This window comes from Bufo gargarizans, chromosome 5 (genome assembly GCF_014858855.1).
Source record: "Bufo gargarizans isolate SCDJY-AF-19 chromosome 5, ASM1485885v1, whole genome shotgun sequence".
NCBI lineage: Eukaryota > Metazoa > Chordata > Amphibia > Anura > Bufonidae > Bufo > Bufo gargarizans.
Genome location: NC_058084.1, coordinates 99,269,132 through 99,287,620, shown reverse-complemented (window position 1 = coordinate 99,287,620; position 18,489 = coordinate 99,269,132). Strand labels below are relative to the sequence as shown.

The window sequence follows — 18,489 nt, the reverse complement described above, 5'->3', positions numbered from 1 at the left end:
GTCCTGCAGAATCTAGCAAAGGAAGTGCAGCCAAAATGGTGTACTTCCTAGGTTTGAAAGGTACATCTGCCAGGACGTGTGATGACATAGGTCATCCTAACAGCAAGTATTAGAAGTTCACAATCAGCTCTGCATTGATCCAAACAGACTGGACTGGAATGGAGTGGTAAGAGGAGGTCCTCCACTTCTTGTCATTTACCCCCCCCCCCCCGCCCTGTTTTTACTCATTACTCACTCATTTATAATACTTGAGACAGTTATAGTAACCACTACCTCATGTACCTCACACACACACAGTGACCATAACGTATAACTGACCACATATTTCTGTAAACACTGCATCTACAGTATTATACCTTCTATGTCTCACATCAATACACTGCTCTGTATATATATATATATATATATATATATATATATATATATATACATTGCATATATTACACAGTATTATAGATGCAATATGTACAAATATATAGTTTATACAGCAGTGTACTGATATTGAGGTACGAGGTTTAATAGATGCAGTGTGTACAGGTATATTGTATATACAGCAGTGTACTGATATGTGAGGTACGGGCTGTCAATACACTGCTGTATTTACTATATACCTGTACACGCTGCATCTATTCTACCTCGTACCTCACATGTTAGTACAAGCAGTATATACAATATATCTGTACACACTGCATCTATTATAGCTCTTTTGTGTGCTAGGGCTGTTTTGTAATCCCAATCCGGCCCCAATGGCATAAATTATAAAACGTGTCAGCAAGAATAGTTCATGGAACAAAGGGAGAGGCCTAAAATGGGTAGTGGGAGGGGCTATAAAAGGGGAATGGGGGCCCGATTTAGATTCTTGCTAGTGGCCCGAGATATTTCTTTGTACGCCCCTGAGCAGTGGCCATGATTGAGAAGTTTTTATCAGCTGTTCTGTTTTCCATGGGTGGCCAGGATATCAGGAGCTCGCACTTAAGAGCTTTCTGCATGGCCACCTCTACTCAGCTGCATAAATGTCTATGGAAGGCTTCAGGGCATGAGCAGTAGCCATGTAGATCTTCCATAGAAACAGTTGTAGCTCTGCCCCACCATATTCTACTGATCAAAAAGCACTAGCTGCTGTAGCTGCTGAGATCTTATCTACGGTCTCACAGCCAGCTGTCTCTAATCTACTGTTATCTCTATATGTAAATATAGAGTATTTAGTTTAGAACCGCTCGGTCTCGGCAGCACGTCTACAAGGACACAGGGCAGTCTTTAACGTGGGGCAAAAGGGGCAGCTTTCCCGGGCCCAGTTGCTCCTGGGGGGCCAAAGGCAGCTGCCTGTTGAGCCCCACTGGCCACTGGTGATGTGAAGGGTGACGGCAGGGCACAGGGAGATGAGCGCTTCCATTGTGGAAGCGCTCATCTCCATAGTCATCTGTATGGCCGTCCTCAGGACAGCGATACAGATGGAAGTGGTGTGGCGGGGCAGGTGAGGGAGAGGCGGCTCCCTTCCCTGTTCCTCTGATAGTCTGCAGGCACTAGGCCTGCATTCTGTCAGAGGCCGGTGCAGGTGGCACGATGACGTCATTGCGCCGCCTGAGCCGTTAAGCGCCAGAAGAGGCCTGCATCGCATTTCTGACAGCCTGATGGAGGCAAGTATAAGTATTTTTTTTTTTATATGGTACTACTACTGGCACATGATTGGGGGCATCTATGGGGGCACCTGTTACTGGCACATGATTGGGGGCATCTATGGAAGCACCTGTTACTGGCACATGATTGGGAGCCATCTATGGGACCACCTGTTACTGGCACATGATTGGGGGCCATCTATGGGGGTACCTGTTACTGGCACATGATTGGGGGGCATCTATGGGGGCACTTGTTACTAGCACATGATTGAGGGGGCATCTATGGGTGTATTTTTTACTGGGACATGATTGGGGGGCATCTATGGGGGAACTTGTTACTGGCACATAATTGGGGGGCATCTATGGGGGCACTTGTTACTGGCACCTTATTGGGGGGCATCTATGGGAGCACTTGTTACTGGCACATGATTGGGGGCCATCTATGGGGGTACCTGTTACTGGCACATGATTGGGGGCATCTATGGGGGCACTTGTTACTAGCACATGATTGAGGGGGCATCTATGGGTGTATTTTTTACTGGGACATGATTGGGGGGCATCTATGGGGGAACTTGTTACTGGCACATAATTGGGGGGCATCTATGGGGGCACTTGTTACTGGCACATTATTGGGGGGCATCTATGGGGGCACTTGTTACTGGCACATGATTGGGGACATTTATGGGGGCACTTGTTACCTGCACATGATTGGGGGGCATCTATGGGGGTACTTATTACCTGCACATGATTGAGGGTAATCTATGGGGGTACTTGTTACTGGCACTTGACTAGGGGGCATCTATAGGGGCACTTGTTACTGGCACATGCTTAGGGGCATCTATGGGGGTACTTGTTACTGGCACATGATTGGGGGGCATCTATGGGGGTACTTGTTACTGGCACATTATTGGGGCATCTATGGGGCACTTGTTACTGGCACATGATTGGTCGGCATCTATGGGGTACTTGTTACTGGCACATGATTGGGGGCATCTATGGGGGAACTTGTTACTGGCACATGATTGGGGGCATCTATGGGGTACTTGTTACTGGCACATGATTGGGGGAATCTATGGGGGCACCTGTTACTGGCACATGATTGGAGGCATCTATTGGGGAACCTGTTACTGGCACATGATTGGGGGGCATCTATGGGGGCACTTGTTACTGGCACATGATTGGGGGGCATCTATGGGAGCACCTGTTACTGGCACATAATTGGGGGGCATCTACGGGGGCACTTGTTACTGGCACATGATTGGGGGGCATCTACAGGTGTACTTTTTACTGGCACATGATTGGGGGGCATTTATGGGGGCACTTGTTACTGGCACATGATTGGGGGGCATCTATGGGGGCACTTGTTACTGGCACATTATTGGGGGCATCTATGGGGGCACTTGTTACTGGCACATAATTGGTGGGCATCTATGGGGGAACTTGTTACTGGCACATGATTGGGGGGCATCTAAGGGGGCACTTGTTACTCGAACATGATTGGGGGCATCTATGGGGCACTTGTTACTGGCACATTATTTGGGGCATCTTTGGGGCACATCTTACTGGCACATTATGGGGGGCCCTGTGGAGGCATCCATGGGGGAACTTCTTATTGGTACATTATTGGTGGCACTTTTTACTGGCACATTATTGGGTGGCACTATGGGGGCATCTATGGGGGCACTTCGTACTAGCACATTATTGGGGGCACTATGGGGGCATCTACTGAAGCCACAAAGAAGGGGTATTTTATATGGGGGGAGAGGGGAAAGGAACACTATGGGGGCTTCTACTGAGGCCACAAAGAAGGGGTTTTTTATATGGGGGGCTCTATATAGGGGTATTATATACTAGGGCACATAATGGTGGGTACTATGGGGAAGGGGAGAGAGGAGTACTATGGGCTCATCTATGGAGGGCACTAAGAAGGGGTATTTTATACTTGCAAATTATGGGGGACACTGAGGGAATCTACTGGGGCACTATATATGGGGCATTTTATACTGGTAAATTATGGGGGCACTAGAAAGAAGGGGGGCGAGGAGCACTATGGGGAATTTACTGGGAACACTATATAGGAGTATTTTATACTGGCACATTAAGGGGGAACTATGGGGACATTAGCTCAACTGGGGGCATTAGAAGGGGGTATTTTTTGCACTGGTACATTATAAGGATAATTTTTACTACTGGGAGGCATTATAATGGGATTTATTAGTACTGGGGGTCTATGGGGAACATTACTAGTATTGGCACTATGGGAGCAATATTACTCCTGGGGCACAATGGGGACATGTTGGGGGCACTGTAGGAGCACTGTTACTACCATGTGTGCTCTAGCAGATAATTATTCCTATTGGTGGGACTTTTACTGTGGGGGCACCTAGACACAGTATCAGCTTACCACAATTATTTTTGTGTAACGTTATGTTTACACTATTAGTGTCAGGGGAACTATTTGTTGGGTGCAGTTATTTTAGGGCACTGTGTGCCAATAATTATTGAAGGGCACTATCTGCATGGTACTACTATTATCAGGGGTTTTATCAGTTATGCATTATAGTATTGGGGGCACAGCGGCACAGTATTGGGGGTGGTAGGATGTCCTGAAGATGGGAGGATGATGGAAAAGTAGTAAACTAAGATTTTGTTTGTCAAACTGCAGAGACGAGAAATGGCTGAAAAATGGTGGTCTGGTCTGAAGGTCTGAAAGGAGAAGATGAGGAAAGAGAACATCTTCATCAAAGAGACGTCACTGGATGTAAGAGGTATGTGGCGCTGTATTACCCTGTATGTAGGGGTGGATGGAGGGATTAGTAGTACAGTACTATCTGCACATTGTAAAAAAATTCTGAATCCTTGTGCAAAATACTATTTGTGTCAGAAGTTGTGCTTTTTGAATTTTTTAAATAATGATACAGCCATTTTACTTAATACTTTTGTGCTGATTCTATTTTTTTCTCTATATTAAGGGACACTATAGTCACCAGAACCACAACAGCTAAGCGTAGTAGTTCTGGTGTTTATAGCATGTTTCTGAACGCTTTTTAATGTAAACACTGCATTTTCTGAAAAAAAGGCAGTATTTACATTACTGCCAAGGAACACCTCTATTGGCCACTCATCATTATTAAAGTTTACTACTCTACGAGGTGTGTGGATTTTTTTTGTGTATGTGTTGTGGTGGAGGGCGGGATTGCATGCTAGGGTGTGGGAAAGCGGGATCCAGGGGGCCCAAGTAAATTCTTGCCCAGGAATCGGATCCAATTAATATTAAAGACGGCCCTGCAAGTACAGAACAATGTAACTGAGGGATCGTAACAGCCATGCTTACCAGTGCTGCTTGCCAGGATCCATAGCCTGCTACACTATTCTAGTTTTGTCACATGCTACTACACTACCAGCAGTGAATGTTCTGCTAACCAAACTGTCAATCAAAAGCAAGCATCCGGCCATGGACAAGGAACTGGAAGAGCAGGTAACGGTGGCAGATGGGATAACCCCTTTAAGTCCTAAACTGTACAGCACAAACTAAAAATTGTCCATGTATAGTAGTAATGAGCAGCATATGCAATATTCATTTTTGTGATATTTCGTGAATTTTTGGCCTAATATTCGCCATAAATTTGGAAATTCTAAAATTTGTGATCTTCCGTCATTATTTTCTTGATTGTGAAAATTGGCAATGTAATATGCACCTATTGCTCGCGCAATACAGGCGTGGCTCACTTTTGCTATATTTTTCAAGCTGCTAGAGGTTTACTGAAACCCAACATACTTCCTAACCAGGGAATCTATTGCTACTCAAAGAGTAAATAACCAGCATAAGCCTATGGCAAAACACCATGATATAAAATCTACAAATGACTACCAGACCGCTTATAAATTAATGTCATTTTATTACATGATTACACATATTACACAAACATGATTTAAAAAAGAGCATGGGTGCAGGAAAAGAAACAACATCATCTGGAGGATAAACACAGCGGATACTACATCCATAGATCAGTCCAGCACAATATGAAGTTCACAAGAGGGTACAGCAAAAGGAATACAGGGGGAGAAGAGCAGCCTGAAATAGATGTCAGTAATGCATGATGAGAACTGTAGTCTGCTACTCACATGATTTGCTGCCAAAGAAAAGCACATAGGGTGCAACAGCGTGACAAAAAGACAATTCTGCATTTTAAGGATGTAGTATTAGCATTGTACTGATACTATATGCGCTAACCATTCAGCTTTCTTTTAAGTTTCTTGTCCGATTGCTAGAATATCTTCTTTATAGATTGTCATACAACATCCATAAGCGCTATTAGGATCCCCCAGTAAAAGCCAGTTTAAAGTGGTTGGTCCATCTCAAACATTGATGGCATATCTCTCAGATATGTATCTTCCCGCTATGGGAAAGTGACCATGCTTTGCGGTTTTTGGAAGTCCCATAGCGGTGAATGGAGAGCACATTGCGCAATTGCAGACACCACTCCATTAACAGCTATGGTTTTTGGAACTCCAATAGCGGTGAAAGTAGGATGGCCTTGCATGTTCACTTTGAAGGATTTGTTCTGGAGATAGGAGTTAGACCCAGATGACCCGCACCTATCTGACCTTGATAGTATATCCTAGTGATATGCCATCAATATCCCAGATTGGAATACCCATTTAATTTGAATGGGCTCCATGTAATGATAAATTTTCTCTGATGTCACTTGCTACAGGGGAAATAGTCAACCGCCTGCAACCAGAAGGATACAGTGCCAGGGGTGGCTATTAATATTTAAGAAATAGGACAACTAAAGATGGACAATTTTCCTTGAAATAAATTTTGGGTTCAATTCTAACGATTCAGTTGTCAGATCCTATTCAAATACAAATAAATCTAGCTTGAATTGAAAAGTAACTTGCCCTGAAAAGTTGTATATGACACTCCGAGTTCTCTTTGGACTTTATCCAACCCCTTTCAAGCTCTTTAATGCCAAGACAGCATTAATAATGTCAGCGTGACAATAACATATATGGCTGTGGGTAAATGGATGGTAGTCGATGATGAGCAGCCTGGTTAATAACACACTGTATGATTTTAAATAAAAACATGCCCCATAAATTATCAGTTTTTGGTGGTAGATTCTTCTCTGCCTTATAACCTGTAAAATGAAGGACGCCATTTAGAGAGATTTGTCTGAATTGAATAGCTAAAGATTCAGCTTTGGTTGAAATCTGAATTTTTGAGAAATTTATTTAGAATCATTTTTATCATATATAGGGATAACTTTTAATACTAAAAACAGAAAAAATTGGTATAAGCTCTTTGCCAGCTCCACTTTAGACATGTTATTATGTTTTATAGCTGCGACTAGCAAAGGATTCCCTACTGTATTCCATCCCTTTATGAAAAAATTATGTCAAGTGATTATTAGGTGTTCTACACATTTCAAAAATGACTAAGTCACCAGAAAAATATGTGTCAGGTCAACTGGCTCAGTTAGCAGGCCATTTGATCCCAGATTAATGCATTTCCTTTCATCTTTCGGTAATTTTGTTTCAAAGATCTGCATTATCAGTGCAAGGTAAGACCCGTAGCTCTAGGGGAAGCAGGGGAAGAGGCTGCTTCGGGGCCCTAACTCAAAAGGGGCCTACCAAGGAGGAGAACTAAAAGATTTTATTTTAAAATTAGATTATATACAGAGACACTGTAGGAAACGGACGGAAAGGCTGCCGGGCCTCGTCTAAGAGAGCCATATTGACCAGCTACAGGAGTAGGGGTTGCACAGGAGGGAGGGGTCGCAAAGAACTTGCTGCTGGGGGGATGCCATTCAAAAACCTGCCGTGGGGCCCAGTCAATTTTAGTTACGCCACTGCCAACTGGTATTTACTGACATTTCCAAAAATGAGCAATATACAGTAAAATGGCACTGGAAACAGTGTTTTTTTTCCAAAATCAAGACTATTGAGATTGCCAGGAAATGGAACATTTTGTACTAAGTTGTTTACTACTATCTTGAGAGCAAATGGTAATGCATTTATGCAGGGTAGAAAAAAGTCTAAATTTTTTTTTTATATTTTTCAATATTTATTTAAATTTTCATTGAAAAAAAAATTAAATGTAAAAGGGGATGAGAAGAAATACTATATGAAAGTTATTACACTGTCAATGTATTGGCGTGGAGGGGAAGGGTGTGTAGGATCGTTTCATTTACCATTTCCTACATCTGTTTTAGGCATAAAAAACTGTTTGGAAGCTATTTTACATTTAGAAGTGGCGGTGAATCCGCTCAAGTTATGAAGAGGACAGTGCCTCTACATAATTTCAGCGGATCCACCGCCATGTCTAGAGGTTTATTAAGACCAGCGTCTAAAACACCGGTCTTAATAGTTGACCCCCATAGTTTGTAAGGCTGAAATAAGACGTATGTCCGTCCAGTTCATCCTGTTATTTTGCAAGTTGATCCAGAGGAAGGCAAAAAAAACTGAGGTAGAAGCCAATTTTCTAAATTTTAGGGGAAAAATTCCTTCCCGACTCCAATCTGGTGATCAGAAAAACTCCCTGGATCAATAAACCGTGTCTAAAAATCTAGCAACTATAACCTGTAATATTTTTACCCTCCAGAAATACATCCAGGCCCCTCTTGAACTCTTTTAGTGAGTTCACCATAACGACCTCCTCTGGCAGAAAGTTCTATAGACTCACTGCTCTTACAGTAAAGAATCCTCTTCTATGTTTGAGTAGAAGCCTTCTTTCCTCTAGACATAGAAAATGTTCCCTCATCACATCACGAGACTTCTTACCTAGAATTTAAGGCCATGCAGTGTATTTGTTGTGGATTTGGGATATGGATTCTGCACCACAGCAAACTTACACTAAAAAACAGGTGGAGCAGTATACTCACTCTTTTTTGAAAATGGATGGATTTCCACAGCAAATTTCACCCTTTGCAAATCATAGGATGAAATCTATGGGAAATCCACTGCAATGTCCACTGGATAATTGTTGCAGATTCACAGCGTATCTGTGGTGGAAATCATCTGCTATATCTTGCCATAGCTTAAAAGAAGTTCCCAGACTGCTGATATTGATTACATCCTCCCTATAGGCCGTTAATATCTGATTGGGGAGGCTCTTACACACCAAAGATCAAATGTTCCCTGTAGCCTCCGACGCTGGAACTAGCTCTTAAATGGAACAAGAAGAACAGGTCTTTTCAAAGTGTAGTGGGCATGCTGGATTACTGCAGGTCATCTCCCATTGAGGTGAATGGGAGTTGAGCTACAAAAACCCAGCATAACCACTATACTGTACTTTGAACAGAGTTATGCTTCATGTTTCGTTTAAAATGTTACGTAATTCCAGGACCAGAGACTGCTGGAAACAGCTGATCAGTGTGGTGAGGGTTTTCTGGCTCTCGAGGATAATCATCAATATCAGGAGCCTGAAAACTCCATCCAATTTATACATTATATTGCAAAATGATGCTACAGTCTATAATCTTTTAATAGGTGCACCCAGTGACCAAAGCAGTGGCACATCATCTCCTTTATGTGACAGTGGTTTGCATCTAAACTATCATCCCAACAACACGGTATGACTTTCTTATTACCTGTCTTTTTGCTTTGGAATATTTGTTTAGACTTTAACCATTGTTATGACTATATGTTTGTCTAAGTTTTTTTTTATTTTTATATTTTCTATCAATAATATTTTTGCTCATCACTATTTTCTAGCAAATATTTATTTTTCTTACATTTACTCATGGGCTTAAAGGGGTTGTCCGGGTTCAGAGCTGAACCCGGACATACCCTTATTTTCACCCCGGCAGCCCCCCTGAGCCTAGCATCGGAGCATCTCATGCTCCAATGCGCTCCAGTGCCCTGCGCTAGATCGCGCAGGGCACAGGCTCTTTTGTTTTTAATAACACACTGCCGGGCGGTAACTTCCGCCCAGCAGTGTTTCGGTGACGTCACCGGCTCTGAGGGGCGGGCTTTAGCTCTGCCCTAGCCATTTTACTGGCTAAGGCAGAGCCAAATCCCGCCCATCAGTGCCGGTGACGTCACCGGGGTTCCTGTCAGCCCCATGGAGAGCCCGGTACGTCACCGGAACTCTGAAAAATGCCTTTGCCCTGCGCGATTTAGCGCAGGGCAAAGGAGAGCATCGGAGCATGAACTGCTCCGATGCTCATGTCAGGGGGGCTGCTGGGGTGAAAATGGAGGGCTGTCCAGGTTCAGCTCTGAACCTGGACAACCCCTTTAAGTATAGCCATAGCAGCCAAAGTACTTGAAAAATACCTTTTTGTGAAGAAGAATAATAAGTTAATAGTTTTCTGCTATCTCACACTATAATGTGGGCTTTCCAATGTATGTTATGGTGCTATTATACATATCTTTATTTATACTTATGCTGCTGTTTTAATTTTGTGAGCTGAAGTGGTGGTGGCCCCATCTTATTTTTCTATGGGCCCTATGAATTCTAGTTACGCCCTTCCTTTTACTGTTCTCAAGATATGTCATTGAATATAGTGCTTATATGTGTCTGTTCATAGGAGTTTCATTCTTTATCCACAGTTGCAGAATTATTGTGCAATCTGTCTCTATCCCCAGCTGGGTTTTATGTGTATTTTAATAAAAAAATAAAATCTTATAACCTAAGAATTGTATGCATAATACTAGTATTACTCATTTATTATTTATCTGACATAAATGAGGTGCAGAGGTGGCTGTCACATTTAGGACCTGGGGTAATTTATAGCTTAGCGGCATCTCTACACCATAAGAGGACACCAATGTTATAGAAGGCACATGATAGTTACAACCAGGAAAGTCAAATTATGGAACTGAGTCCAAGCTCGGGTAGGAAGAACAGCTCTGGAGCATAAACAGTTTTTCTAACAAGAGAAATGCTACCCTAGAGAACAACAAGCACATTTTCAAACACATGTAGGATTTATCATTGCAGCAGAGGTAACAAGATGTTTCAATGATCTTTAACCCCTTAAGGACCGGGCTCATTTTCACCTTAAGGACCGGGCCATTTTTTGCAAATCTGACCAGTGTCACTTTAAGTGCTCATAACTTTCAAACGCTTTGACTTACCCAGGCCGTTCTGAGATAGTTTTTTCGTCACATATTGTACTTCATGACACTGCTAAAATTGGGTCAAAAAAGTTATTTTTTTTGCATAAAAAAATACATTTTTTACCAAAAATTTTGAAAAATTAGCAAATTTCAAAGTTTCAGTTTCTCTACTTCTGTAATACATAGTAATACCCCCAAAAATTGTGATGACTTTACATTCCCCATATGTCTACTTCATGTTTGTAGCATTTTGGGAATGATATTTTATTTTTTGGGGATGTTACAAGGCTTAGAAGTTTAGAAGCAAATTTTGAAATTTTTGAGAAATCTTCAAAATCCCACTTTTTATGGACCAGTTCAGGTTTGAAGTCATATTGTGAGGCTTAGATAATATAAACCTCCCAAAAATGACCCCATTCTAGAAACTACACCCCTCAAGGTATTCAAAACTGTTTTTTCAAACTTTATTAACCCTTTAGGTGTTCCACAAGAGTTAATGGCAGATGGAGAAACAATTTTAAAATTTCTATTTTTTGGAAAATTTTCCAATATAATAAATTTTTTCCAGGAGTAAAATAAGGGTTAACTGCCAAACAACACTCAAAATGGGTTGCCCTGATTCTGTAGTTTGCAAAAACACCCCATATGTGGTCGTAAACTACTGTTTGGCCGAACGGTAGCACATAGAAGGAGGGGAACACCATATGGGTTTTGGAAGGCAGATTTTGCAGGACTGGTTTTGTTTATACCATGTCCCATTTGAAGCCCCCTGTTGCACCCCTAGAATAGAAATTTCAAAAAAGTGACTCCATCTAAGAAAGTACACCCCTCAAGGTATTCAAAACTGGGTTTACAAACTTTGTTAACCCTTTAGGTGTTCCACAAGAGTTAATGGCAGATGGAGAAACAATTATGAAATTTCAATTTTTTGGAAAATTTTCCAATATAATCAATTTTTTCTAGGAGTAAAACAAGGGTTAACTGCCAAACAACACTCAAAATGGGTTGCCCTGATTCTGTAGTTTGCAAAAACACCCCATATGTGGTCGTAAACTACTGTTTGGCCGAACGGTAGCACATAGAAGGAGGGGAACACCATATGGGTTTTGGAAGGCAGATTTTGCAGGACTGGTTTTGTTTATACCATGTCCCATTTGAAGCCCCCTGTTGCACCCCTAGAATAGAAATTTCAAAAAAGTGACTCCATCTAAGAAAGTACACCCCTCAAGGTATTCAAAACTGGGTTTACAAACTTTGTTAACCCTTTAGGTGTTCCACAAGAGTTAATGGCAGATGGAGAAACAATTATGAAATTTCAATTTTTTGGAAAATTTTCCAATATAATCAATTTTTTCTAGGAGTAAAACAAGGGTTAACTGCCAAACAACACTCAAAATGGGTTGCCCTGATTCTGTAGTTTGCAAAAACACCCCATATGTGGTCATAAACTACTGTTTGGCCGAACGGTAGCACATAGAAGGAGGGGAACACCATATGGGTTTTGGAAGGCAGATTTTGCAGGACTGGTTTTGTTTATACCATGTCCCATTTGAAGCCCCCTGTTGCACCCCTAGAATAGAAATTTCAAAAAAGTGACTCCATCTAAGAAAGTACACCCCTCAAGGTATTCAAAACTGGGTTTACAAACTTTGTTAACCCTTTAGGTGTTCCACAAGAGTTAATGGCAGATGGAGAAACAATTATGAAATTTCAATTTTTTGGAAAATTTTCCAATATAATCAATTTTTTCTAGGAGTAAAACAAGGGTTAACTGCCAAACAACACTCAAAATGGGTTGCCCTGATTCTGTAGTTTGCAAAAACACCCCATATGTGGTCGTAAACTACTGTTTGGCCGAACGGTAGCACATAGAAGGAGGGGAACACCATATGGGTTTTGGAAGGCAGATTTTGCAGGACTGGTTTTGTTTATACCATGTCCCATTTGAAGCCCCCTGTTGCACCCCTAGAATAGAAATTTCAAAAAAGTGACTCCATCTAAGAAAGTACACCCCTCAAGGTATTCAAAACTGGGTTTACAAACTTTGTTAACCCTTTAGGTGTTCCACAAGAGTTAATGGCAGATGGAGAAACAATTATGAAATTTCAATTTTTTGGAAAATTTTCCAATATAATCAATTTTTTCTAGGAGTAAAACAAGGGTTAACTGCCAAACAACACTCAAAATGGGTTGCCCTGATTCTGTAGTTTGCAGAAACACCCCATATGTGGTGGTAAACTACTATTTGGCTAAACGGCAGGACATAGAAGAAGGGGAACGCCATATGGTTTTTGGAAGGCAGATTTTGCTGGACTGGTTTATTTACACCATGTACCCTTTCAAGCCCCCTGATGCACCCCTAGAGTAGAAACTCCATAAAAGTGACCCCATCTAGGAAACTACGGGATAAGGTGGTTGTTGTTTTGGGACTATTTTTGGGGTAAATTTGATATTTGGTTGCTCTATATTACTCTTTTTTGAGGCAATGTAACAAAAAAATTAAAATCTAAAATTGTTTCTACATTCGCTATTTAGTTTTGTGGAACACCTAAAGGGTTAACATAGTTTGTAAAGTAACTTTTGAATACCTTGAGGGGTGTAGTTTCTTAGATGGGGTCACTTTTTTGGAGTTTCTAGTCTGGGCTACATCAGGGGGGGCTTCTAATGGGACATGGTGTCAAAAAAAAAACTGTCCATCAAAATCTGCCTTCCAGAAACCGTATGGCGTTCCCTTCGTTCTATGCCCTGCCGTGCGGCTATATAGCCATTTACGACCACATATGGGGTGTTTCTGCAAACGACAGAATCGGGGCAATAAATATTTAGTTTTGTTTGGCTGTTAACCCTTGCTTTATTACCGGCAAAATGGATTTAAATTGAAATTTTGCCCAAAAATAGGTGTTTTGGCACCGTTTTTATTTTATATTTTTAACACCGTTCATCCGAGGCGTTTGGTCAAAAGTTATTTTTATAGCGACGACTTTTACGCACGCGACGATGCCCAATATGTATGGCTCTCAGACTTTGGAGACACTAAGCAGGCATCCTAAAACTGCGGCCCTCCAGATGTTGTAAAACTACAATTCCCACCATGCCCTGCTGATGGCTGTAGGTTGTCTGGGCATGCTGGGAGTTATAGTTTTACAACATCTGGAGGGCCGCAGTTTGAGGATGCCTGCACTAAAACTAATATTTTTGGGGGAAAGAAAAATAGTTTTCGTGTCTCCAAAGTCTGAGAGCCATAGTGTTTTATGTTCTCTAGTGAACTGTTGGGGATTATAAAAATTTTGTACTCCATGGAAGTGTGATACTCCCTGAAGCAATCGATAACGCAGAGGCCCGGATGATCGGGGCACGTGTCGCACTGAGTGGTGGTGTCCTTCCGTATCCCCCTCCTGCGACACACTCTGCACTTTTTTTGGGTTCGTCCCTTCTTTCCAGTATGGGGGACCACACCTGGAAAGTGTTGGCCAGGGACGATCCGGGCGCCTCCAGTTCCCGAGGTACTCCGGCCTGCTCTTTCCCGGTCCGAAAAGATCAGGTCCTTGAGGACTGCCTCATAGAATTGGAGGAATGTCCCTGTGCTGCCAGCGCTTCGGGATAGTACAAAAGAGTTGTACATGGCAACCTGCACCAAGTAGACCGCAACTTTTTTGTACCATGCCCGGGTTTTGCGCATGGCGTTATATGGCGTGAGGACTTGATCCGAGAGATCAACTCCTCCCATATACCGATTGTAGTCGACGATACAATCGGGCTTGAGGACCGTTGCCGCGGTACCTCGCACAGGGACTGGGGTGGTGCCGTTACCGTGGATTGTGGACAGCATAAGGACATCCCTCTTGTCCTTATACCTGACCAGCAACAGGTTTCCACTGGTAAGTGCACGGGTCTCACCCCTGGGGATAGGTACCTGGAGGGGGTAGGCAGGGAGGCCGCGCTGATTTTTCCGCACGGTCCCACAAGCGAACGTAGATCTGGCGGCAAGGGACCTGAACAAGGGAATGCTGGTATAAAAGTTATCCACGTACAAGTGGTAACCATTATCCAGCAGTGGGTACATAAGGTCCCACACGAGTTTCCCGCTAACACCCAGAGTGGGGGGACATTCTGGGGGTTGAATACGGGAATCTCGCCCCTCGTACACACGAAATTTGTAAGTGTACCCTGAGGTACTCTCACAAATTTTGTATAGCTTCACGCCATACCTCGCTCGCTTTGTGGGAATATATTGGCGGAAACTGAGTCTCCCCTTGAACGCAATGAGCGACTCATCAACCGCGACCTCCCTTCCAGGTACGTAGGCCTGCTGAAATGTGGCCCCAAAGTGATCGATGACAGGCCGTATCTTATACAGCCGGTCATAGGCAGGATCACCTCGGGGTGGACATGCTGCATTATCGGAATAATGCAGACATTTCCGGATGGCCTCAAACCGGGAGCGTGTCATGACCATACTGTACAGTGGGGTCTGGTACAGGACGTCCCCACTCCAGTATTGCCTGACACTGGGTTTTTGGACTAGACCCATATGCAGCACGAGGCCCCAAAATGTCCTCATTTCGGCTGCACTGACCGGCATCCAGCCACCGGGTCTAGCCAAAACTGTTGGGCGTACAGATTCGTCTGCTCCACCATCAAATTCACCAGTGGGTTACTGAAAAAAAAACTAAAATAGTCAATTTCAGTAAACCCCACTGTGGGAATCTGGATTCCAGGATTGCCAGCGAAATCCGGAATCTCAGGCTCAAAGTCCACTGGGGGACACCAGCTAAGTTCATCGGCAGGGGTCTCCGGTGAACTTATTTGGTGGGCCGGGAAACCAGTACGAACCCCAGGGCGGCTCGTACTAGGGTGGGCCACAGGATCCCTAGCATGTGCGGCCCCTGGCTCCGCCTGGCGGCGTCTCCGCCGCCTTGGTGGCTCATCGTCATCCGATGATGATGAGGAGGATGCTGATGATAAGAGGAATGTGGGGTCATCCTCATCCTCACTGGGGCTCTCGGAGTCGGAGGCAATTTGGGCATATGCCTCCTCGGCCGAGAACACCCGGCGGGCCATGGGTGTGTGTGCGTGTAGGTGTGCGTGTGTGTAAAACTTTATTATATGTGCGTGTGTGTGGGGGCAACGGGTGTTCGCGTACTAAAAAAAGGAAAAAAGGGCAAGTGTTAGGAAAAAAAAAAGTTGCTGATTAGCGGTACAACGCTGATCAGCGGTGGGGCAGGCGATGCGCTAACAGTGGACGGACGCTAAAAAGTGCCGACCAGTCAGCGAACGCAGAAAAAAAAGTGGTGGTGAGGGGGCTAGTGGTGGTGGTGGGGGGGGGGGGTTGGGGGGAGTGGTGGGGGGATGGGTGGAGGGGGTGGGGGGGCTGGTGGTGGTGGGGGGCTGGTAGGGGGGGGGCAAGTGGCAGGGGGGGGTCTGGGGTCTGATAGATGGATCAAAAAAAAAGTTTTGTGTAAAAGTTAAAAGTTTTTTTTTTTTTTTTTCCTAACTAACTTTTCCCTTCTTTCCCTGCCTAACGATGCCTCTCCCTCACTGACCCTAACCTACCTGGGTGGCGATGGGTGCAGGAGGGTGATGGATGGCGATTAGGGGGACACAGGAGCTGGTGCTGGACGATGCTGCCGGGTGCTCGTGCAGAACAGGAAGAGGAGGGGAGAGAGGAGCGCAGGAAGTTTGAATCTCGCGCCTCTCTCCCCTGCACCAATCAGCACCCTGGACAGCAGTGTTCAGCACCAGGGCCAGCACCGCCTCCTCAAATCCTCGGACTGCGATTGGTGGTGTATAATTACGCCACCGATCGCAGTCTTTTTCCGGTTCATCGGGTCACCGGACACCCGAATGGACCGGAAACGCAGAAAACCGCAGGTCTGAATTGACCTGCGGTTTTCTGCGATCGCCGATACGGGGGGGTCAAATGACCCCCCCCTGCGTTGTTACGGGATGCCGGCTGAATGATTTCAGCCGAAATCCCGTTCCGATTAACCCCCGCGGCGCCGGAATGCCGATTTTAAGTCAGGACGTACCGGTACGCCCTTGGTCCTTAAGGACTCGGGAAATAGGGCGTACCGGTACGCCCTGTGTCCTTAAGGGGTTAAAGGCTTTAAAGGATTTCAATATTTATGGCTTATCATTAGGATATGCAACAAATGCAACACAGGTGACTTTTAAATTTGTTTGAAATGATCTTTAAAGGGATTGTCTCATTTTAATATTTATGGCATATCATTAGGATGTACAACACATGTCAGACCTGCTCCTGTCTCCAGAATGAGGCCCCCAAAGTAAAAGAGAGGACCTTGCACATGCACAAGTGTCCTCTGCAGTCGCTGCTATGGGACTTCCAAAAAATAGCTGAGCTACAGTAGTCTGCTTGGCTATTTTAAGTCCCATACGAGTGAATAAACAGCAAGCAGTGTACAGTCATGGCCAAAAGTTTTGAGAATTACATAAATATTGGAAATTGGAAAAGTTGCTGCTTAAGTTTTTATAATAGCAATTTGCATATACTCCAGAATGTTATGAAGAGTGATGAGATGAATTGCATAGTCCTTCTTTGCCATGAAAATGAACTTAATCCCCCCAAAAACTTTCCACTGCATTTCATTGCTGTCATTAAAGGACCTGCTGAGATCATTTCAGTAATCGTCTTGTTAACTCAGGTCAGAATGTTGACGAGCACAAGGCTCGAGATCATTATGTCAGGCTGATTGGGTTAAAATGGCAGACTTGACCTGTTAAAAGGAGGGTGATGCTTGAAATCATTGTTCTTCCATTGTTAACCATGGTGATCTGCAAAGAAACGCGTGCAGCCATCATTGCGTTGCATAAAAATGGCTTCACAGGCAAGGATATTGTGGCTACTAAGATTGCACCTCAATCAACAATTTATAGGATCATCAAGAACTTCAAGAAAAAAGGTTCAATTTTTGTTAAGAAGGTTTCAGGGCGTCCAAGAAAGTCCAGCAAGCGCCAGGATCATCTCCTAAAGAAGATTTAGCTGCGGGATCGGAGTGCCACCAGTGCAGAGCTTGCTCAGGAATGGCAGCAGGTAGGTGTGAGCGCATCTGCACGCACAGTGAGGCGAAGACTTTTGGAAGATGGCCTAATGTCAAGAAGGGTAGCAAAGAAGCCACTTCTCTCCAAAAAAAACCCCATCAGGGACAGATTGATCTTCTGCAGAAAATATGGTAAATGGACTGCTGAGGACTGGGGCAAAGTCATATTCTCCGATGAAGCCTCTTTCCGATTGTTTGGGGCATCAGGAAAAAGGCTTGTTGGGAGAAGAAAAGGTGAGCGCTACCATCAGTCTTGTGTCATGCCAACAGTAAAGCATCCTGAGACCATTCATGTGTGGGGTTGCTTCTCATCCAACGGAGTGGGCTCACTCACAATTTTGCCCAAAAACACAGCCATGAATAATGAATGGTACCAAAACACCCTACAACAGCAACTTCTTCGAACAATCCAACAACAGTTTGGTAAAGAACAATGCATTTTCCAGCACGATGGAGCACCGTGTCATAAGGCAAAAGTGATAACTAAGTGGCTCGGGGACCAAAACGTTGACATTTTGGGTCCATGGCCTGGAAACACCCCAGATCTTAATCCCATTGAGAACTTGTGGTCAATCCTCAAGAGGCGGGTGGACAAACAAAAACCCACTAATTCTGACAAACTCCAAGAAGTGATTATGAAAGAAGGGGTTGCTATCAGTCAGGAATTGGCCCAGATTGATTGAGAGCATGCCCAGTCGAATTGCAGAGGTCCTGAAAAAGAAGGGCCAACACTGCAAATACTGACT

At 43.9% G+C, this 18,489-nt stretch overlaps 1 protein-coding gene across 1 annotated transcript in view; it reads left to right on the top strand.

Annotated features, from left to right (window-relative positions):
- SNTG1 (syntrophin gamma 1) overlaps positions 1–18,489 on the top strand; it is a 367,362-nt gene that overhangs the window by 169,484 nt on the left and 179,389 nt on the right. The window contains exon 9 of the mRNA XM_044294730.1: positions 9,111–9,193. Coding sequence (XP_044150665.1) covers positions 9,111–9,193 — 83 coding nt within the window. The remainder of the gene's footprint in view (positions 1–9,110; positions 9,194–18,489) is intronic.